Below are 22778 nucleotides of genomic sequence, written 5' to 3' on the forward strand. Positions count from 1 at the left end.
TCTGAATGGAAATGGTTTAAACTTCAAAACCACAACAATCAATAAAAAACTGCTTTTGATTAGCCAGTGCAATAAAGACTCACTGACACAAACATAGTTATAGTTATCAATATTAAGTAAACTCTATTTTAGAAATGGTTCTCTTTTCCCTAGCCTTTGACTGATTGACACACTAAATAGTTCTTGGAAATCTTAATTGTTCTGTTTTTTTTTTTTATATTACAGTTTAAATATTGCTGCAATGGTTGGTGTTATTGTGAAGCACTTTGGTCAACTGCTGTCTTTTGTCAAATGTGTTATATGCATAACATTGACCTTGACATAGATTGACGACATTGTGTTGTCATGGAAACCACGGTGGCAGATGTGGCTGCTTTGTCCAACATCCTCCATAAAACCAAACCATCTCTGTGATCCAGCTGGAAGGAGAGCCAGGTTCACACAGCAACATTTTCAAAATCTCGGGTGATTTTCAAAAGGCAAAATCCTTGGTATGTAAAAAGTAAAAAAGCAATTGAAAATATTTTTTGGCGTATTAAAATCCATGTAATTTACAAATCAAAAATGGACTATAATTGCCCATCTCCAAAGGTTTTGGGGCGAGAAGCCTTGTTCACCTTGGACAGGGCGCCGGTCCATTTCACGGCAACACAGACACAAAAGAACTTTAGCTTTGGTGAAAATGTTACACTACTATGAGAATTTTTTCATCTGATTGGTTTCAACTGTGAGACGAGTAAATGTAGTGTTCTGACCTCAGGTAGTTGTGTAATACTCCAGTACAGAGGCAGTCGGGACAACTCTACCGACCCAAACCACTTCTCTCTTCACGAGTTGCCTTCATGGCTGTTTTTTATGAGATTTCTTTTCCCCAGTGGTGTTGACTGGAACGATAAGCTGCTGCAGGCTGTGCTCATCTATGGTGAGGCTAACTGGAAGAACTGGGCTCATTATAAGTTTGCCTCCCTGGCATTTATTTTCTGTGGAATCAGCAGGTGATGGAGGAGTCCTACAGTAAGTTTAAGTGCCAATTGAACATTTGTAACAACTTCACTTGAAATGAGCTCACAAAAAATTCCATAACAAACTGATATGCTATTTGGTCTTGATGAATCTAAAGTTAGTAGCGTTAGTTTGAGATAATTTACAGATTGGTTGTAGTCTTGAAGCCAGGCCTCAAGACCACAGAGAGTCTTGCCTTTTTTTCTTGTTTTTTTTTACTTAAAGGTTTAGAAACACTCACTTGATTATGAACTTACTGAACTTTAGGGTTACTGTTCCTTTAATAAGTCATTACTAACTAAACTAGCATAAACTAACTCTTGTTCAATATCTGCATTTTAGGTTATTTCTGCTTCTGTTTTTATACATCTCTCTGTTTCTAAAGCTTTACACAGCATTGTGGGGTGGGGAGGGGGGTTACACTTTGGACTACTGTTGTTGTTACACTGGACTCTCTCCATGCTGCATCTGTGTGGAAAATCCTTAAATCACACAGTGTAAACCGCTGGAAGTGCAGGATTTTGTTCGGTTGGGGAGTTCATTCAGTTCCGTGTCATTAACTCTCTTCATGTAGTATTGATTTTGTCACCAGCTATAAAAAAATATTTGTACTTTGGCGGCGTTTTAGTTACACGAACAATCGGGAGGGAGAACACGGCGAGACTGATTTTCATTTGCTGCCCTGTGTTTCATACGTTAGCTTCACAAAACCCCATCAGTTCTCAGATCAGCCCCCTCTGGTAACTTCCCATGTTCAGCATCGCACACGAACGATCTCCTTGCCGATCTGTGGCAAATTAGCGCTAATGGCGGCATGAAAAATATCACTATAAATACATTTCAGTGCCATTATATTGTTTTTGATTCAGGTAATTTGTCCAGGTTCCTGGGGGCTGAGCTGAATTTTAGAAAATAGCCAATATAAGTAAAAGCGGTGAGAAAGGAGGTGGTTGATACTGTGTTACAAAGGTGGTCAGTTTTGATCGCCTTGGAAACGTTGATAGCATTTGATTGCTTGTATGACACTTTCCTCTGACATGGACTTTTTGGAGTAAAGTCTGCAACAACAGTTTTACAACGAGGAGAAACAGGAAGGATTTGATGATCTGGCCTCTTCAAACCAACGGCTGTACGTTTTGCTACACAGTGATCATCAATAATCGATTGTTGCTGTCCATTAATCTGGAAATGATGATTAGGTAAACAAATTAGTTCGATTGCATCACTCTAAAGCAAGGAAGACTGAAAACCATTTTTGAGTGACAGCTGTTCCATGTTGCAACTGCGTTTTCCCAGGATAACCCAACAAATGAAACCAAAGGTCAGACTCTGTGACATTCGGAGAGCCGAATGTCACAAAAAGTCGGGTGTTTCTTTTTATCTCAAAGCAAAGTGACACCTTTTAGCACAACGTGCAGCACAGCTAGCCTGATGACAGCACTTTTTTTGTGTTGAAAGTCAGATTACAAAGCACTCCATGACAAACTAGCAGCTCTGTAGATTTTTCGGAATCACAATTTCATAAAAGAAAATCCCCAAATTTAAGGCATCAACGTCCAGGTGGAAAACAGCGAGATGCCGCTGACCTAAGTGGAAAATGTATTTGTGTGGCCGGCTACAGAGGCACTCTGACTCATTAATCATTCATGGGGCAGAGGAGAGTCTGCTGGGATCTGATCCTTGGCATTTAGACTGGAGGGAGACTACAGTAAACACATTCCTGACTGCTGCTCTGCGGTTCACGTCTAATCAAATCTCCTGTTATTATGATTCCCTCTTGGACAAGGGGTATACAGGGGGCAATAGGGCAAAGGGATATAATATCACCCAGGCCCTGCCAGTGATGCATTTCTATCACAGAGAAGGCATAATCTGTGCTGGGAACTGGGTTTTTAATAACAAACAGCCCTCCTGTGAGGAGTCAACAATGCCCCAAGGTGAGAGGCGCGCTATTTGTCACACCAGACCTGCAACAATGTGTGAAATATGTGCCATCTGCCTGCAGGTGTTACCGAGATCTCATCCGAAATGAAACAGCCTGAGAGGGTAATACCGAAGTCATTAAGTATTCTCAAAGCCCATCATCTCCTCCTCTTCCTTCTCCCAGCTCTGCACAGGAGTGGGGAGGGCGGGGCGGGGGGCTAAAGAGGGGTAAAAAGGGTGCCAGCGTGCTGCAACCTAATTTTATTATATATTTTTTTGGAGGGGTGGCAGATCATTTTAACATTTTAGAGATGCAAGAAAATATGGGGTGAATAAGATGTTGGTCTCCATGGTGACAAGTGCAATAGCTCGGTGACAGAACAGCAGAGAGTCGGCCAGAAGCTTTGTGACTCTGAAATGATGCATCCCACATTCCAAGATTTATTTTGTTTTTTTCCTGTTAAAAAGTGGATGATTCAGATACAATCATCACAGAGGCTGCCCCCGATTCACACTGCGCTCGAATATTCTTAGGAGTGTGACCTAGCAAGTGACAATTTTGAACAGTGTGTGTGAACAGTGTGTGTGAACGGTGTGACGACAGAGAGAAGCCTGGTTACGGCGTGTGATGTTCAGACTGCAGCACCGATTAAATAATATGCTTAATATTAACTGAACAGCATAGATTGGAGTTTAAAACCACTTAGATCTTCAACACATGTTATTTTGTTGAAGTTACGTCTCAAGTTACTTCAACAAAGCTAGAGGATAGCGGTGGCTCCATCAGAACCAAGGTCCGCGTTGGCAGATTGACTGGATTTTGAACATATTGGACTAATAAAAAAATAAATTTGAGTGTGTTGTTCAAATCTCAGCTGTTTTTCAAAACATTTGCTGTTTTTAGAAAAAACAGAGAAAAATTCTTTCGAAATTTTTATTTTTGTGACAGAAAAGCAGAAAACCTTTCATAAAATGCCTTGTTAATGCACTTATCTTGTTAGTTAATTTATTTTGAGATGTCTAGAATCCATCAAATATGACATTTAATGGCGTTGTGAAACAGAAATCCCAGGGCAACATCACGATCTAAACGGACATGGCGCCACAGAAAAACCTGACACTGAAGCGACTCGGGTTTCATCAGAGGTTGAGCTTTGGGCTGGTTCTCCAGTTTTTTGTTTGGGAACTGGGCAGGGTTTATATTGTGTTTGTCAGAACTGACCAAGCTGAACTTCACCTGAATGCAAGAGCAGCCAACCTTGAGGTGGAAGCAGTGAAGGCAGAAGAAGAAAACGGGGAGCGGTCCCGGCCGTGTCAGCTCGCTCAAACACTCGACTGGCCAGAGGAAATGAATCCACATCAGAGCCGGCAGAGCGTTTCTACAGGAGAGCATGAAATTACCGTTATTACTGCCCCTCTGCGACATTCGCAGTGGAATATATCCAAGGTGTATGTTTTGAAGTTGCTGCAGGCTTTTTATTTCCTTTAAATGAGCGATACGTCTGAGGAAGTCTGTAAATCCCACCAGGTGTGCTACAGTAGGAGACAAAATAACAACAGGTGACGTTATTTTTTTTAGACACTTATCTTCATCTGTCAGACACTAAAAGCAAACCTGATGATGGGATTTGAAGTTGAAGCAACATGCTGAAGGATTTATTTTTGGATATGATTAAAAAAAAATAATAATAAATATGAACAATGAGATCAAATATCTGATTTCTGGGACAGTAGATAATTCATCTAAATCCACTGCAAATGTATAAAAGTATCTAAGTTGATTCATGAAAGTTAGCCATTAGATGCAGCTGTGCACCAATGCTTGTTGCAGGTTTCTGCTCCTCACAAACAAACCTTTTAAAATGATACAATTCAAGGTCAGATCTCCAGGCAGCCTTTGTAATTCTTCCTACTATGAAAATAGCTTTTTCCACATTTTGCCATGTCAGAACAGCATAATTCAAACTGTAAAATGAACTTCTGACTGTCGCTTTAAGCCCAGAGCTGTCTGCTGTGTTCCTTGACGATGCCGTTTGCTCACTAATATTCTCTGGTCAACCGCTGAGGCCTTCACACACCATCTGGCTTTGTGCCGACAAAGTAAAACACACACACAAGAAGTGGATTCTGTTTACTACCAGTTACTTCTTCGGGCGATTTGTTGATCTTTTAGAGCGGTGGGCACACTGCTGCAATCCGCTAACAGCGGAGCTAATCTTTTAGCTTCGCAGTGTAGCCAAGTTTTAAAACATTTAGGTTAACTTACCCTACACTTTTCCAGAGCCATTCTAAATTTACTTCGCTGTTTTGTAACCAAGAGTTTTAAGAATGCTACGAATAGTAATGTTTGTCTTCATGCCCTTATTTTGAAGTCTATGTACAGAGCAGTTCAGTTTCCTCTCCTTATGTTCTCTCTCTCTTCTTTTAAAGAAACTTTATGGAGCAAATGACAAGTAACAAATGAATGAGTGAGATAAACAGAAGAATACAACACTTAACATGAGCAAAAAGCCAGGGGCTTTTAGCAAACGAAGAGCCAAAAGTCACCTCACATCATCGCCTTCTCCTTGCGACAAACAGTGACTATGAACATGGCCCAAATTAGCGCTTTAGAATTAGCTTCCTCTAACCACCATGTTGGTGTATCCCTGTAGCATTAGCAGAACTGAGGTTTATACCGTAGCGCTTTAGGGTTAGCTTGACTAATGTTTTTGTTAATCTAGCTGTATGAAAGCGTTGGTCTGGTGTTGGTCTGTGACAGAAGTTTGTGGTTAAAACCTGACGAAATGTTAAAGGAGCACGAATACTTGACCATGACCCTTCCTCTACGATTCTAACTCGGAAACAAACTTGGCAGGTCTGAATGGATGCAGTTTTCATACCTTATATGCAGCAGCTAAACTTGTGTCAACCTACATTGATATCAGATATTTATTACTGCAAAAAAAAAAAAAGGAAATCATACGCAGCGATTTGGAAGTCAGCCCAAACACTCACATTGGGAAATGCTCCAAAGCAACAGCAAGCCATAATCACTCAGCTGCCTGCCAGAAGTGTACAAGAGAGACTGCTGCTATAAGATGAACATAATGGGATGCTAATAAATCCTCCGGAGAGCACAGGGAGTTCAGAATGATGTTTCCCAGAATGCTCATCTATCAGACGAGTGAGAGGCCGACTTGCTTTCAGAGAGCGTCCTCTGTCAGCAGCGCGTCGCTTGGTCTTGCCTACAACACACACTCATGTTTCTTTCAAAAACCTCAGTTTGATGTAAAGAATCTTTATTCAATTACCGGAGCTACATTTTCCTTTCTTAGCACATCACTGTTACCTGAGACAGGCAGCATTTTGTCATCCAACGCTCCACCGTCGATCCTTTCAGCCTATGTTGTTCTTTCTTTTTCTATTTTTTCGCCGTGAGATTGTGTAAATGCCTTTTTTTTTTCCTGACAGACTCTTTCTTTGGAGGAAGAAACTTCATCTCAAACCTTGTTTGACTTGAACTTAACAGCTATAAATTTCACTCTGCGTCTGTTTTAGTGAGCGTTTGATTTGTTATTTTGGAAGAACGGAAAGCAGCGATGGGGGAAAGAAAAAAAATCTGACTTTCAGACATAAATATGCCCTTTCACACAAAATTACAACAAAAACAATTAGCTTATTACATCTGACATCTGCCTGTCGCCCCGCCTCCTAATAATGTTTATCCCCACGGCTTTCAAACATTCATAAGCCTGTCATCGCCAGGCCTTCCTATCATGTTAATAGGAATATCTTCTGCAAATACAATAACACTCTGAGAAAATTAGCCTCAACATCCCTCAAAAAACGTCACATCGCTTCCAAAGACTGAACCTGTGCTGAGATGAATCAGGGGAATTGAATTGGATGGGATTATATCATGTTATAATATTTGATGGAAAGTGGTTTGGTTTGAAAAATGACCACTCTGCTGGGATTGAACAGAAAACAGGAGGTGTTTTTACAAAGCCTGTCAGGTTTTTCGACATGAAATAAAATATTTAATTTTTTATCTTTAAAAAATTAAATATTTCTTAAAAATATTTAATTTTCTTGTTTGGTTGGAAACTATGTGTTTTTCTTTCATATGATGTTCCACAAATTTTGCCATCCCATAGAATTAGATCATAATTCTTTTTGAAAAGAGGATGGATACATTTAATGTTTTTCTTTGAAACCTCAAAAATACGTATGAAATGGAAGCTCTGTAAAAATGACGACACATTTCCCACAGATTTTTTTTTTAAACAATTTTTTTTTAATGTAAAATTACTGGCTGCTAGTGAGTTCTGTTTGCCTGAACTGTGAAGGCTGCGCCCATCCTAAGCGTTTGCGTGTGGAATTGTGAGTAAAGAGAAGCATTTTTAATAAGTATTAAAACTTATATTTGATACTAAAAGTGTTTCGCTACAGCTGTGAATACTTTTCAGAGGCAGTGTGAATCGTGCCAAAAATAGCATAATTTAAACGTACCTTCAAAGACGGCGTTATTTGAAATAATTTTATTTGTCTGTCCTTTGAAATAAAGCAGTAATTTTTTCAGTTTGCAGAAAACAGAATGTGCTTTCCTGGCACCTTGTGCTTTGTAAAACGGCCCCATCAAGTAACAATGTTAGCTTCAGTTGTTATAAAATGATACATGTATCAAATATGACTGAAAAGAAATTTGACTTCACAACTTAAAGGCTTGAAATTGGGCCTCTGTCTCTTTAAGAAGCTCCTACTCTCCCCGACACTTCAGAGGTCATCACAACATGGCTCCTCTTTTACAGATGTTCTTTGGATTAAAGATTGAAAGCAACACCCCAGGTATGTTTTCAATGAGGGAATAACATTTTAAGATAATATAAAGATAAAATAAACAAGAAAACTCAAAAATATACTGCAACTTAAGGATATGGTTATAAGTTTCACCTAGAGACGATGCATTAATTTAGATGCAGTGAGCTCAGCTCTCTCCATCAGGCATGTCTAAAATATGTCTACATTTGGACTTTAAGCAAACTTCTGAAAAGGAATTTAGATGTAGAAAACCTTTCATGTTTGGACCAATTATTAGATTTCCATGGACCTCTTGGCTCTTTCATTCTGCGGCACACAGAAATACGTCAAGATCTCGAGTGTTACGGTTTATTTTTCAATCTTTGAGTGTTGAAATATGAGCCTTTTTCATTTCATAATTTGATTTTCTCCTTTTACTAAAGATGGAGCGGTTTGGCTTCTCTTCCTGTTCCTACCAGACAGGAAATTATTTTTGGTGTGAAGAGAATGTGACAGAGATGGACCTCCGCATCGCACTCTGCTTCATCAATTAAGAATTTTTAACCATCTTAAGTCTCCCTCGTTTCAAACCCAGGGGCCAAGCGCGCTTGCTTGGAAGAATAATGAGAGGCAAATTGCGCCAGAGGTTGACGTGGAGGACCAGCATAGCAATTCGCTGCAGGAAATGTAAACCATCTCTGGCCCTCTCACCAAATCAATTCCAATTTTGCTCCTGAAGTCGATACTCCTCTCATGTTACTCGTATTTCACAGCCACGCATTTATTTGATCATTGGAAGCATGCTGAATAAAATCCAGTGTTCTGCAGTGATCATAAATGCATCTGCTAATTTTCCAATCACTCGCTGTGAATTCATTACAAATGTGCACACACTTTTTGTAAATATTTCACTATTTTTTTGCTACAAAAGAAATTACATTGAAACCACACGTGAATGAGCTTGTTCATGCGATAAGTCAGTAAAAATCAAAGGAGTGATTGATGTAAACAGTTACATGATTTATATTCATCATTCAGCCACAGTGCTAACGCTCAGCAGAGGGGACGTCAGCGTTTTATTCAGGCGTCCTCTAACACCTGAATAAAGCTTCTTTCTGCAGGAAGCAGCTACGTATGCTGCAATTTGGGGAAATTGTAGTCGGACATTTTAAGCTATGGCTTCAACATGTTCAAATGACAACGTTTTATGAACTGTGCAACCAGACGTTTGGTGAAGCCAGCTGCAACATTGTCAGAAAAAAACAAAACAAAAACTAACCGTCATCCTCCTGTCATCATTTTTGGCTTTTTTGCCGGTAGTAACAGCTGACTGTTGGTCATGTGACTCGTTCGATGAAAAAAAAATGGTTTCCTTTGCAAATTTGCTAAATAAATCTATTACGATACGGCCAAAAACTGCATCTTCTCTAACTAAAAAAGCATTTTCAAATGTGCATGCCAACATAATTTCTTTAAAGCCAGTTTCTACTTTTATTTTTTTATCACCCCCGCCATCACCCTCTCTGCAACAGTAAAGCAGATCAAAGAATGAGCTGAGGCAGAGACTTGATGCTGGCAGGAAAATATCTTTAAAATGCTTTTTGTTTCATGTTGCAGCCATCCACAATAATCAAAAGCTTCTGTCAGGTACGCCTGACTCCAGGACCTTCAAAAGTGGGGATCTGACAAACCTGCCACACTCAGAGACGACAGGCTCGGCTTATTAGGACGGTGAGGAGCTGCATGCTCCATATAGCTGCCTGCTGGTATACTTTTAACATCCTGGGAGTTATAGCTCACATTATCTTGCATGCAGTCACCTCTGAACAATTAAAACGGCTGGTATTTTAGAAGCGCAGGTTTTTTCCTGAGCTGCTGCTGGGAGCGCCATCATTAACTCCAACCAATGGTGGAAAAAGAGTCAGAAGACGTGAAACACAAATTAGAAATAGTTTTCGGTTAAAGTTGTTGAAGCTATTGACACAATGGTTCTCGTTTGTAGCTGTGTTTCATTTACAAATGTGCGCAAAAGTTTAATATTCTGCTAATGTCGGAAAATCCCCACAATTTTGCAACTGCGGTGTGACTATAAAAGAAGAACCACAATTAAAGTTGCATTTGAATAAGTTTGTTCATGGATGAATCATTAAAAAAAAGGCCCCGCCGTGATCCTCCAACTACTTCCTGTAGTCGTCTTCTTTCATAGCAACACCTGGTTGTTGATCATGTGACTTGTTCGGTGCAAAAAAAAAGGTGTTTCCATTACAGTCTTGCTAAATAAACCAATTTTGATACCACTAATAAATAAATAAATAACCTCATTCCTCCAGCAAAACATTGAGTTTCTTCAAAATTGCTGTTTCCATTAATCAAATTTACTTTTGAAACGTCAAATTGAGCAACTGCATTGTTATTAGAAACGCAGCTGAACTGAAGCAGTGGCACATTGGGTGGACAGGTCCTGCTCGCATCTGGCAACTTAGTCAACCAGTTACAATTTGATCTGTGGCTCAACGATTTTAGAGGTAAATTATCCGAAATGAAACATAAAAGGCAAGCCAATGAGATCCCATACAGACACAACACAGCAAAACCGCAGACCAGACATGGAAGAAAGGAGAACAGAACAGAAAATAGGAATTCAGTAGAGGAAATGAAGCTCTGTGAGAAATCCTCTGGGATTTGTAAAATAAAGTGGCAAGAGCGAGTTATGAATATCAAAAAGCTTAACTCATCCAATCATGTACATTTTCCCCCATTCCATCAAAAAGACGCTAATCCGCGCTAATTAGCTAAATAAACCGAGATCTGAATGTAGGATGAACCAAGCGGGTTTCAGAGGAATGCGACAGGCGACTCTTCACGGTTCACCACGCAGACAACAGAGATGGAGGACTGAGAAGTCCTCTCTGACGCTCTCCTGGCTTACACACACGCACACACACACACACGCACGCACGCACGCACGCACGCACACACACACACACACACACACACCCGCACGCACGCACGCATGCACGCACGCACACACACACACACACACACACACACTGATTATCCACCTGTTGAACGTTCGCTGGCTGTTTCTCACTGATTCATCTCTTTGTTGGCACAATTTGATCAAAGATTCAGTGGAATGCTTTTCAGATCAATCAATGCGCGCCTCCTTATAGCGGGTGGGAACAACGACAGCGCTCGTTATGAATGCTTGTTCAGCCGGACACATGGAGGGCAACAACCTCTCAGGAGTTTGTTTAACAAGTGTTGGCTTCCATGTCCATGGATGCTGTAGGTAAAGGACAGTCCCTTCATTCTCTGATCCTACGGGGAGAACATCCACTCTGCATGTGGAAAGGTCCTGGCTGGGATTTGAACCCACAACCTCCCGGCTCCGAGGCAACAGGACTAACAGCTGCTTCACTGTTAGGTTTTTGGCATCGTTTCCAAACACCTACAAGTTCTGATTGGTGGCATAGAAATGGAAGTGAAGGAGGAAAGTAGAGAGGAAATTTTTTAACATTTTGGACATGAAATTTAAGCAAATTGTATTTTCAATACCAAATGTGATTACGTTTATGGAAGTCAAAAGAGGAACTCTTGATGGATAAAGAGATGATTAATTCATTTACACTGAGAAAATTATTTAACATCTAAAAAGCGAAACTCCCCTAAGACAAACTGTTTATGTCACATTGTATGACATGAAAGTATAATTTCAATTGAATGCGTTAATTTCGATGAATTACATTGTAATGCATAATTTTTTTTTTAACCAAAATTAATTGCTTAGCGCAAACTTTTGTATTCATGCATTTCTGGTAGGTCCCTTAATCTGACACATGAGCGACATCCATAAATAGACAACAAAGCCGTTTCTTGGCCCACTGGGTTTTAATTATTGTTTCAGAACTATCTGATCCGACTCTGTCAAAGTCTACTATTGTGCTCAAGTTGTGCTAAAAGCAGTTGGCTTATCACTGAAGCTATTCAAGCCTAAATTAACATCTCAATGCTAAACATGTCCACATTTCTAGTCCATGAATAATCAGGAGTTCCTGCTGAATTGGTAGAGCAGAATTTAGAACCAATCTGGTGGTTGAATAACCTAATAGATTAAAAATGAATATCTTTGTTGTTGAGGTCACATATCTATTCAAAAACTAAGCAGAAAAAAGGGTTTTTGAGCTCAAATGTTTGCTGTTGATGTATGGTTTTTGATTAAAATGTGATTATAAATTATTGATTAATCGATAATTAATTTGGTGTGAAATATTAATTTTTACACCACTATTTAAAAATATTCTGCAGGAATATTTTTATTTTCTGTTGTACATACTGTATTCTGAATCGCTTTGGTGTAAAAACAAAAAAAAAAGGAAAAAAGAAGAAAATGTAAATTGACTCAGCATTACCTAATAACCATCTACACTTTTCGACCAGATTTTTGTGATTACTTTTTAGTTCTTCAGAATAAATCAAATTAATTGATTTTCTGTTTATGAAACGTTTTGTTTTTATGGTGCTGTGAGATTTAATTTATTTGATGATTTTTATAGTAGTGACAGTTTTGTCAAGGATTTTTCAGAAGCTTTGTGGCTTTTGTTTTTCAGAATATTTCACACTTTTGCATAATTTAATCATGCTTAAAAGCAAACTGAGGGCTACAAGGTGGGGGGTGACCAAAATGTAAGTAATGTTTGTCACATTATTTTGTGGCCCCATTGTGATAAATATAAAAGTGACAAATATTTATAACTTCCTTTTTAGGTAACTTTATGGCTGCCACAGCAATAATGGCTCCACAAACACAAATACTTCTCTTGACAAACATTCATAACTGTAATGTTCATCTTTTGGACGCCGCTTACAGAAAGAAGTGCAATTTATAAACAATGAAAAATTGCACAGCTGCTAATGTCACCAACTGAATAAAAAACCTAGGCAAAACGCAACTTGGCATGCTACTGGCTGGCATTTAAAAAGCGGCCAATCAAGCAGCGCCATTCATTTTCCATGGCGCTGATGAAATTTTGTAGGCCTGGAGAATGTAAATCCTTACCATAATGTTCAGTGAACACACAGAAAAGCTCTGGTTTAAGTAATGCTAACTACACTAACCGAACCCAATGTTGATACAAGATGCAAAATATTTTTTCTTTTCTAAAAAGAGACAGAATTATTTTTTGGTTCATGTTAGGAAGGCATAAAAAAAAAGACCAAAACTGTTCTTGGGATTGTTATGTTATAGCTCTAAAAAGGAAAATGGGTAAAACTGGCATCGGCGTAAAGTTACATAGAAACCAATGTTTAAAAATTGACAAGAAAACTCTGATCTCTGCAAACTATAAAATTCAGTGGAAGACGACTAAAGTCGCTGGTGTGATTTACACCTGCACTGCTGGCGTCAGGCTGGTCAATAATATCTTGCTCTACACAGCTCCAGATGTTTTATGGCAGCAGAAAGAGAAATTGAGAGGATTATGTGCTCCGCCTGCCAACACAGTCTTTTGATCACAGGCCAGGTAATATCAGAAAATCTGCATTAATCCCCACCGTCACCCTCCTCCTCCACCTCCTCCTCGCTTCCTGTTCTCATTTCGGCCGACCTCCCCCTCTCTCCAACTTGTTATCAGTCAGAAGGATAATTAAGCCTTGTGGGACTGTGGTAGGCCCCTCTTTTCTAACTTGTCAAAAGTTAGTGGGAGGCAGATCAAAAGCTTTTGAAAACAGACGAAATGAAAACGATAATCTGCCAGGCAGCAGAAGATAGTTGCCTTTACTTTGACCTTTTTTCTGTATAGTAGATAAAAGTTTACTCATGCTCTTAATGAAGGTGTGAAATATTCTGTACTTCTGTATAAAAAACTATAACAGTCACAAATCTGACATGTTTCTGTAAATCAGCTACTAATTTAATTTCTCTCTCTTTATGATCTCTAAACAAATAAAAAACAAACAAGAAAACATTGAATTGTACTGAAAATGTGCTTCAGATGAAAAGTTATAAACTGATAATAAAATATTCTTGGTAGATTAGCAGATCAACAAAACTCACCCGTCGTAAAATTAAGCTCAGTCAGTTGCTAACAAGTTAACAACACGTTTTAAAATATAACCAGATCAGAAAATTTGAGTCATTATTGACTAAGCAATTACAATTCAAGGCTTAGTCATCATCTGAAGCAATCAATTAATCAGATAATAAATTAAAATGAGTTCTATAATTTCCTATCTGAGGATTGCACTGTGCCTTTTTCTTTTAGTTATTTTTGCTATGTATTCATTTTGCCCCCCTGTTAAACTCTTCTGAAGCCTTTGCTGCATCAGCTACAGTAGATTGTTCAGGTTTATATGTCACATTTTAAATTAAATATTTAATTAGCAAGCTCCTTTTTTTAACTACATATTTAGCTCCAAAGCAAATATTATGCTTACAAGCTTAAAATGTAGCTTACCAAGTAAATATTTAGCTTCAAAGTCAACAGTTAGCAAGCTAACTAAGTCTTTAGTTTAACGATTAATATTTCACTGTCTAATTAAACATTTTGAAGCCTGCTCTTGTGGTATATTAAATATTTATTTTGTTAGTAAAAAAATTTGTTAAATATTTAATTTGTAAAAATATCGAGCTTGCTAATAAAACTTTTGAAAATATGACACTTGAATGACAATTTTTGATAAGTAATTTGATATCGCAATTTAATTATTTTTCAAGTAATATCTGAGTAACTGTGAAAATGTTTTATTTATTTTGACTATGTAATTTAACAAGCAGGACCCCGTCAAACTATTGTGGAAGAATACCCAAAATGTTTGACCCAAGTCAAACAATTTAAAGACAAATATAAGTGTTAAAAGGTTGAAAACGTGTGCTGTAACAAAAGTGTCTTCAATCCGGCACTTAGAAAATAGAAATGATTTTGATAACCGTAATCCAAAGTAACCTAAAGATTCAGTAACAGAGACTGTTATGTTGGTTTAAATACTGCAGGTGAACAATCAGCTGAATGAACTAGGAAAAGAGCCAAAAGCTCCCTTTCAGCATGAAAAAACAGAACAAGAAACAGAAAAGAAGAATCAGTCATAAAAGCTTGTTGTATCAAAGGACTGCCTCTTCATGGTAAAAGACATGAAGACAAATCCACTTCTATTCAAATGTCTGATATTCTGTTTAGAGTACCTGTTTACTTGTCAGCTACTCACTTAACTTCTTTACCATTCAAACACCCGAGCACCAAGGTGTCATTCTGTACACCCTCACACCTTCTCTAAAGATGGAGGATCTTTCATGTGGAAGCAGGATATCACTGAACGGAGCTGCAGACGCGTGCAGTATTTATAACGCTATAATCCGACGTGTGAACCTTAAAGAGAAAGCTTTGCTTCACCTTTGCAAGCACTTGCTGGTTTTTCATCCAGATAAAGTTGCTTGAGTTTCATTTTGTAACCGACCACCCCTCTGGCTCCGCCACTGTCTTAAAGAGACGGGGGCCAATTGGCTCTTGCGGATGTTTTCTCCTATGCGCGGCCTGGCGAGGTCGCACTGTCCCCGCGTGCGCTTTCACAAGGCTTTTTTTGTTCATGCGTAAGTTTTCAGAAGTTGATGGTCGCGTTAAGAGATGCCAGGGAAGACGATGTGTATAAAACACAGTAATAAAAAGGGAGTAGAGCTTTGGAACCAACGTCACTGTGTATGACGTTAATGTCGCTCGGCGCCATCTTTAAAGGCCACAGACCAAAACAAGCTTTATTCCGGCGTTTTCATTGCGTTACCGACTGCAGTGAAGTTGTTTTCAAGTTGGATAATGGACATTGACGCTCCGCCGAATAAGGGACGTTTAGCTCAAGGCTGATCCGATTTATGAACTCTAATTCTGGCCAGCTGTTCTCTACCGTCCCTCCTCAAGCGCTCAGAGGTTCACTTAGGGACTGTCCATTTCTGAACCAAACACTCCTGGAAATAAATGCCTTGCCTTGTGACCAACTGATACAAAAAAGTGGTTATTCATGCTATTACACGAGGCACACTATCCTCTATTAAAATTTGAAGTCATATTCAATATAATAAATAATTTTAATATTAAATAATACGTTTTCTTCAATAGCTTCCAAGTCGTGTGCCCCATAAACTCAAAATCAGTGTGAAATTGTTCTACTAGACTGTATAGATGAGGCACATTTATCTTTATTACATTTTAACACTTTTTATATTTTTTAGCTATTTCTGTTGTCAAAATGTTTAATTTTTCTGTAATAGCTTCTAGGACATGTGACCTATTAACTCAAAATGTGTGTGAAATTGTTCTACTAAACTGTATATGTTAGGCACATATTTTTATTCCATTTTGACCCATTTTTTTTTAACTAATTTTATATTTTTAAAAAAAATTCATAAAATTTATTACATTACAAATGTGATCAGATGATCATCACATTTGTAATCCTTCTCAATACCATCAAGTTGTGCTGGGAGCCTTCTGGTGGGGATTAATTATTTTTCAGCCTTTTTCAAAGGAAGGGAGGAAAATAAAGATACAACAAACTCCATGGTGAGAGCGTCTTTCATCATTACTTATCCTACGATTCAGTCCAAGTTGTCAAAATGAGTTTTATTTGTTTGACCTGATTCTGACCCGAATCGTGTCAGCGGCTCTCCGCAGTGTTAAAACGTAAACAGACATTTTATCGTTTTAAAGTTCGTAATGTTCAATTACATAAAATTCTAGGACAAGATCTATTTCATTACACGTTCACTTCTTACCTGAAATATGCTAGATACAACAAATATTTACTTAAAGTGTGATCTATTTCATAACATTTAATTGCCACCTTTATTGTTTACTCTGAAATGTTTAATTAAGTAAATGTTTAAAGATTGGCTCTTTCATCTGGTTTGATTGTTTACATCAAATGTTTACTGCAAAATGTCTGATTAAATAATTGTTTACTTTGATCACATAAAATGTTTATTCAAAAAGATAATATTTCATTACATGTATGTTACCCGAAATATTTTAAACATCAAATTTTTACTTAAAAAAAATTTTATCACCTGTTTCCATTCAACTTGAAGTACTTGAATCAAACGTTTCATGAATGTTTACCACATTAAATTATGAAATGAGAGAAAACAGCCACTTCCAACTGTACACATATTTCAACACAAATGCTTCATGTTCCTCTTCAGAGTGCGCAGCCTTGCTGAGCTCCTCTCCTGGGGTTTCCTCCTCTGCCTCTCCAACTTGCTTCTCTTCTATGGCCTCCACTACTGCGCTTTCATCGTTTACCTCTCCTGGGGTAAATAATGAAAACACAGTCTCTGTAACTTGTTGATCCGCCATGTTCTTGCCGTTTCGCCTCGTTAATTGATGATGTTGTGGCGTTTACCTTGCAGTGACCCATATTCAGCGCTGGAAGCCAGTTTGGATTGAGCTCATCCATTTCATACGTCGATTTGCCTTGAGGAGGACATATCAGAACACACATCAGTGTTAATACTGTAAATTTGATAAACACCAGTTAAATAGTTTATAATAACCTCGATGTCCAGACAAAACTCGGACTATGCTACGTAAAAAATATAAACCCGACCTAAACAAGGTTCACTCATTTAAATTAACTCAACATGACTGAACATGAGTAACCCGGACAAAATCATAGCAAAAAATTATTACACAACACCAACAAAGCGAATTTAGACACTCACCAGAACGGACATGTCTGGAGGAAACTTGTAGATATCTTGGGATGTTGGAGATCGTGATGTCAGGACGTCTCACCGCTGATACCGAGGCCATTTGTCTCCTTTTCGTTAGCTCTGATAGCTTAGCCCCTTCGCGTTGTGTCCAGGCAGGAAAACAGTGAAACGAAAGTCCGTTTTCCGCCTTTTTACCGTTTCGGTCGTGTGATCAGACATTACACCCAATAACGCAGCAAGTTTGAACCATTGCTAAATAATTTTAAGTGAAAATAACTGTGAGACAATCGTTTTTTTGTCAGTGATGATTTTGGCCCCTCAAGATGGCGCTCATATCCCTGGCATAGAGTGAGTGACGTCACATTCCAAAGCCCTATTCAACAGAACCACCTTGATTATTTCTCATTTCTTTGTCAATTGAGAACATAGCTATGTACAAATAGCTAATCATATCACCTATTTGTACATAGATAATGTATTTGTACATTAGCTATGTCCAACCAGCAATTTAACGTATTGCTTACCTACCTGTTGACGTGAATAGACCGGATGTTGTTTGAGGGAACGTTTTTCTGTTTCTTCTTTTCTCCTGTTCTCTCTGGCCGGGCATGAATCCTCTCAGTCACGTCGTGAGCCGGTCTGAAAGTAAAGCAACACAAAGTAAAGCAACACAAACGACATGAGGAATCAGAAGAAGACTGACTTTGTCTCGAGCGTTTTTCAAGCACGTGTCTCTCTAATGACTTGTTTGTCCATGAGAGACAGAGGATGGCATGGATCAGACTCTCACTAACAGAACGTTCTTCGGTGAAAACGTTCACCTGAACACAACGCGTCTGTGTTATATATCGTTTTTCCTTTTACTTGAAGATACATTTGTGTCTCTTTAAGTAGTTTCTTTTTTTGCCAAAACTTTTTATTCGATTTCCGTCTCCTCTTTTGACTTTCTGCCTATATGCAAATATGGAGGGGCGGAGTCTCAAGGCGTCAACTTCTGCCTATTGGTTGGCGTCACTCCAACCAATACCAGTACATTTGTACTTCGAATCTACTCTACCAGCCACAACAAAGATGGCGTCGCTTGACCCGCTGTGGGACGAGATGGCCAGTTCATAAGGAAGCCGATGCTTAGCAACTTTATGAGAAAACAATGCTGTAACTCCTGATTCTGTTATTTTTCATATGCAGACTTATGCAGCCAAGTTATTGCATCTATTTTATCTTCTGCTTGTAATCTGTCTGTCTATTTTTCAGCTGTACTGTACAAAATAAATGTCAGGTTGTATCTTTGAAAAATTTTTTAAAGCCATTTATCTTGGCCTTTCTTTTTCCATCATAAAAGATTTGAACACTTGCGAGCATCTCTGCTTGAACACACACACACACACAGTCAACTGTGAGGCCTCAGCTTCGGGGCTGACAGAATGTGAACATGTTCATGGAAGTTAAAACGATATAAGGCACAAGCAATCGTTCAGAAAGTGTTTACAGGGACAAACAAGCAGCCAGTCTGCTTAATTTGTCAAGTGGAGCATGTTTGTGTGTATGTGTGTGCGTGCGTGTGTGTGTATGTGTGTGTGTGTGTGTGTGCGTGCGTGTGTGTTTGTATGTGTGTGTGTGGCATGAAAGTCACTGAGCTTGGCGTTCAGTTAGGATCTGATGCGACTAACATGTTATGCTGCTTAATACAAGATGGTAAACTGCAGGAGTGAAAACGCCTGGTCCCTCAGAGGCTGCCGGCGTGATTAGAAGGAAGTTCTGCTGCGAGCAGATGGCCGTGTAGACTTCGCTTGTAACTTAGAAGTAGGGGCAGTCCACCCACCTTCCTTATTTTTATCACTTCATTTCAGAGAACATGAAGCAGAGACTAAGGCAGACTAATGAGAATACATTCAGGGGAAAAAATGTTTTGTAACATTGTCCTGAAGGTGTGAATTTAAGCCTTTTTTTAAGGCTATCTATATACAGTCTGATGAAAAAGAAATACACTGATGTCTAATTTTTGTGATTTGATTTGTCTCGATTTATCTCTCGGAGTTTTGCATCAGTAAAACCACAATTAAACATGTTTTACTCACTAGTCAAAAGGTAGCAACAGAAATGTGATTTCTAACAAAGGAGAAAGTTAAAACACCCTGTCCACTAACACATGGATAAACAAAGTGTGGGCTGGGGGCCATTTGGAGCCCTGTGAGGGATTTTTGTGGCTCCCGAACACAATTGTAGAGAAAATAAGTCCTCTCTATTTAGAATGTCTCTTCGCTTTCTGACTGGTTGTGTGTCACATTCAACAGGCTGAGTTCTTGTTCGTCATTGGGGGGATACCACACACACTGCGACATCCGACCAAGATGGAGCGGACCAGACTGCTCTTAACACACCACTCACAACAGCAGTAATCTATCCTAAGACTTTCTTAAGAGCCATCCTGATAAGTGGGGTGTCCTTGACATTGTCAGATTGACTCATCTCTATTCAGTTATAAGGGTTTTCCAACGGATACGTGGCACTAGCCTCTTTTTTGGTATCTAAAAAACTCAAGACAGCAAACAAGCGTCTTTGGAGCTTCAAGGAAAACGGAAAACAGTGTTTGGTGTGCTTGTGTCGCATTCAGATCACATTGTGTTACCTTTAGGGCTCTGGGTTTGCCCTGCTGTGACGACCCTGACCAGCCGAGTGAAGCTCTTGCTTTCAAGCTATTTTCCATTCGGTGAAACTGCTGAGTTTGTATCCTATTAAGACTTCTTCAAATCCCTCGCCGGACTCTTAAGGTGCTTCAGTCTCTCTGATCGTGACATTCACGCTCACTTCAGCAATCAGGAGACCGTCAAACTAAATATCCATGACTAACAGAGCAAGAAGCTGAATAACGACACTGTCATAAAGTGCAGCGAATGTCATACACCTGAGAGCAATTTCAGCCATTTTAACTTGGAATAAGTTAAAAGGGGGGTGTCCAAATTTATCTCCTCACCATAAAATATTTTTTTATGCATTTTACAGAATATAATGTATTGTTCCTGTCTATTAAAAATCCAAATGTACAGGTCTGTTTGAAGAAGTCTAAAAATATGCACCGAGTTGCACAAATGTCTCAAAATCTGAGGAGGTTTCAGGGTTTTTTTTTTTCAAGGTTTTTCCCCTTCAGTCATTCAAGCATCAGAAAATATTCTTGTTGTGTTTTGTTTTGGCTGACAAAAATAAACTAAATCAATGTTTAATCTTTCCACAGGACGTATCCAGCCCTAGTTCGTTCTGCATATTTGATTCTCTTTTAACATAGCCTGAAGTAAACACAAAATTTCTCAATTTCTCAAATGCCCCTGACTCGCATAAGACCAAAGGCTTGCTCCCTCAGCTCATTTTGCAACTCAAGGATGTTTTTCGTCACATCGGAGGGTGTGAAGACAGCAAAGTTTAAGTGCAATCATGCAATCTTTGCTGTCTCCGGAGAAAACAACTCCAGCAAGTTTTGAGTTGAGTGTGCATAAAATCACGACTTCAGACTCTAAACTCAGGATTTGTTTTTGAAAGGCTGTCACTTCATGTTCTGGAGAAAGAAAAAATATATATAACCCGGCTGAAGTTAGTTTCCTAAGAACCAGGGCAGACGTTGGTAATGTTGCATCGCTTCCCTGAGCGACTGCAAAAACTAAAACTCTGCAACAACGTCTTGAATTTAAATGGTTTGGCTTTTTGAAAGTCTATACAGATGATCAACCTCTGCCAACACAACGCCGAGTTGAAGGTAAGATCAAAATGAGTTTCACTGGGGGCCCCCAACAAGGTCATTCCAGGTAAAAGCCCATTTTCCTTTTATTGATTCCTCATATTAAATCTGTTCCAATCACAAGAGCAGGGCTGCAGCCACACTGAAGGAGACGAATCGATTCTGTTTTGAGCTGCTGGACAGAGAAAGAGTTTGAAGATCAATCTGAGGACGATGACCCCCAATGTTTTGTAGATTCACTTGAAGCAAATGTTTACGGCTAGTTTGCGCGTGAGCCAACAAAGACGAAAGAATCGCCAGCGAGACAGAGCAGAATAAATTTAGCCGACGATGCAAGTAACTCCTCAATTGATTCCCATTCATTCCCGCCAACCGGCACCGGCTTCGACAAGGGTCACGAGGAAAGCCAACATTAATAACAGCTGCCATGTTCCGGCCCAGTGTGGCTTGAGGGACCATGTCCTGTTTGACAGCGTCTTCTCGCAGATGACATACGATACCATTTAGGTGCCATTATGGGTCAAGCCGCACACAAACAGGGGCGGACGCACGAGGAGCGGGAGTACATCACTCTAATCCAGGCGTGAGCTGAAGACAGGGAGACCCTGCCCCCGCATCAACAGCTGAGCGGGATCGGGGATTTGTGTCACGGGCTGAGCTGCAGCTTTTACAGCTCGACTCATGATGAAGGCTGTGATAGAGATCAAGCCAAAAACAAGAAAGAAGAGAAAAAGTCCCACCACCTGCTTTCATCTCCACACGGAGCAGAAGGGATGCCCAGAGGCGGTCCAGCTGTGAACGCTGTGTGTGTGTGGGGAGGGTTCCCATTGGGGACACAATCTCAACACCTAAACATCGAAGAACTAATCTGTTGCATTTCTCTTTCATTGCTCTCACACGTATTTACATCATCATCCGCGTCCCTCAAGCAGAGCTTGACTCATCATCTCCGTCCAAATCCTCATCAGAGTCCGCCTGTCAAACCCAGAGGCTCCTCATAAAACTCCCTTTGGGGGAGAGAAGAGGTGAGGAGAAGGCTCCGCAAACTCTGCAGAAGTTGTTTGCTCCTCTTCCAGGGGAGGCAGAGGCAAACCCAGGAGTCGAGGAAGGAGATCTGTGATCGGGAGAGACGAGGAGCGAGCTTACCTGCCCACGACGCAGACGCACACCAGCAGGACTGTGGCTTTCTGTTGCCGTTCCGCTCCACTCACCTACGCTAAATCACTTCCATGACTCACTCAGGAGGTGGGGGAGAGACACAGCACCGGCTCTCGGCGTAAAGACAAGTCGTTGCAAAGACGTGGTGGGGGAGGGAAGGCAGGGAGCGTGCTTCCACTGCAGTGATGCTCGCCTCTCCTCCTTTTTGCTTTGATTCCCCACCCCCATCCATCAGAGAACACCCCCCACCTCACACACACACACACACACACACCTTCCCAACTCCCCCGCACTCTCCAACACAAGGTGTTACAAACAGTGTGTCTGCATCTACTGCCTCTGATTGGCTCCCTGTATCCTCCTCCATCGCCACCATCTCAACCAGTTTCTCTCTCTGGAGTCTGGACAGGAAGCCTTAAAGAGGCACTGCATCAAATCCGTCTATCTTAACACTAACAAAACAAAACAAAAAAAAAAGATTTGTGT

General features: G+C 39.8%; 1 protein-coding gene across 1 annotated transcript in view; it reads right to left on the minus strand.

The window, feature by feature from the left end:
* The window catches only part of LOC129362013 (alpha-1,3-mannosyl-glycoprotein 4-beta-N-acetylglucosaminyltransferase C-like), a 37250-nt gene extending 14686 nt beyond the window's left edge, over positions 1–22564 (minus strand). Inside the window, 2 exon segments of the mRNA XM_055033354.1 lie at positions 17933–18043; positions 22281–22564. Coding sequence (XP_054889329.1) covers positions 17933–18014 — 82 coding nt within the window. The 5' untranslated portion in view covers positions 18015–18043; positions 22281–22564.
* Positions 22565–22778: the final 214 nt, after the last annotated feature.

The sequence above is a fragment of the Poeciliopsis prolifica genome, unplaced genomic scaffold (genome assembly GCF_027474105.1).
Source record: "Poeciliopsis prolifica strain line A6 unplaced genomic scaffold, Auburn_PproV2 SCAFFOLD001, whole genome shotgun sequence".
In the NCBI taxonomy this organism is placed as follows: domain Eukaryota; kingdom Metazoa; phylum Chordata; class Actinopteri; order Cyprinodontiformes; family Poeciliidae; genus Poeciliopsis; species Poeciliopsis prolifica.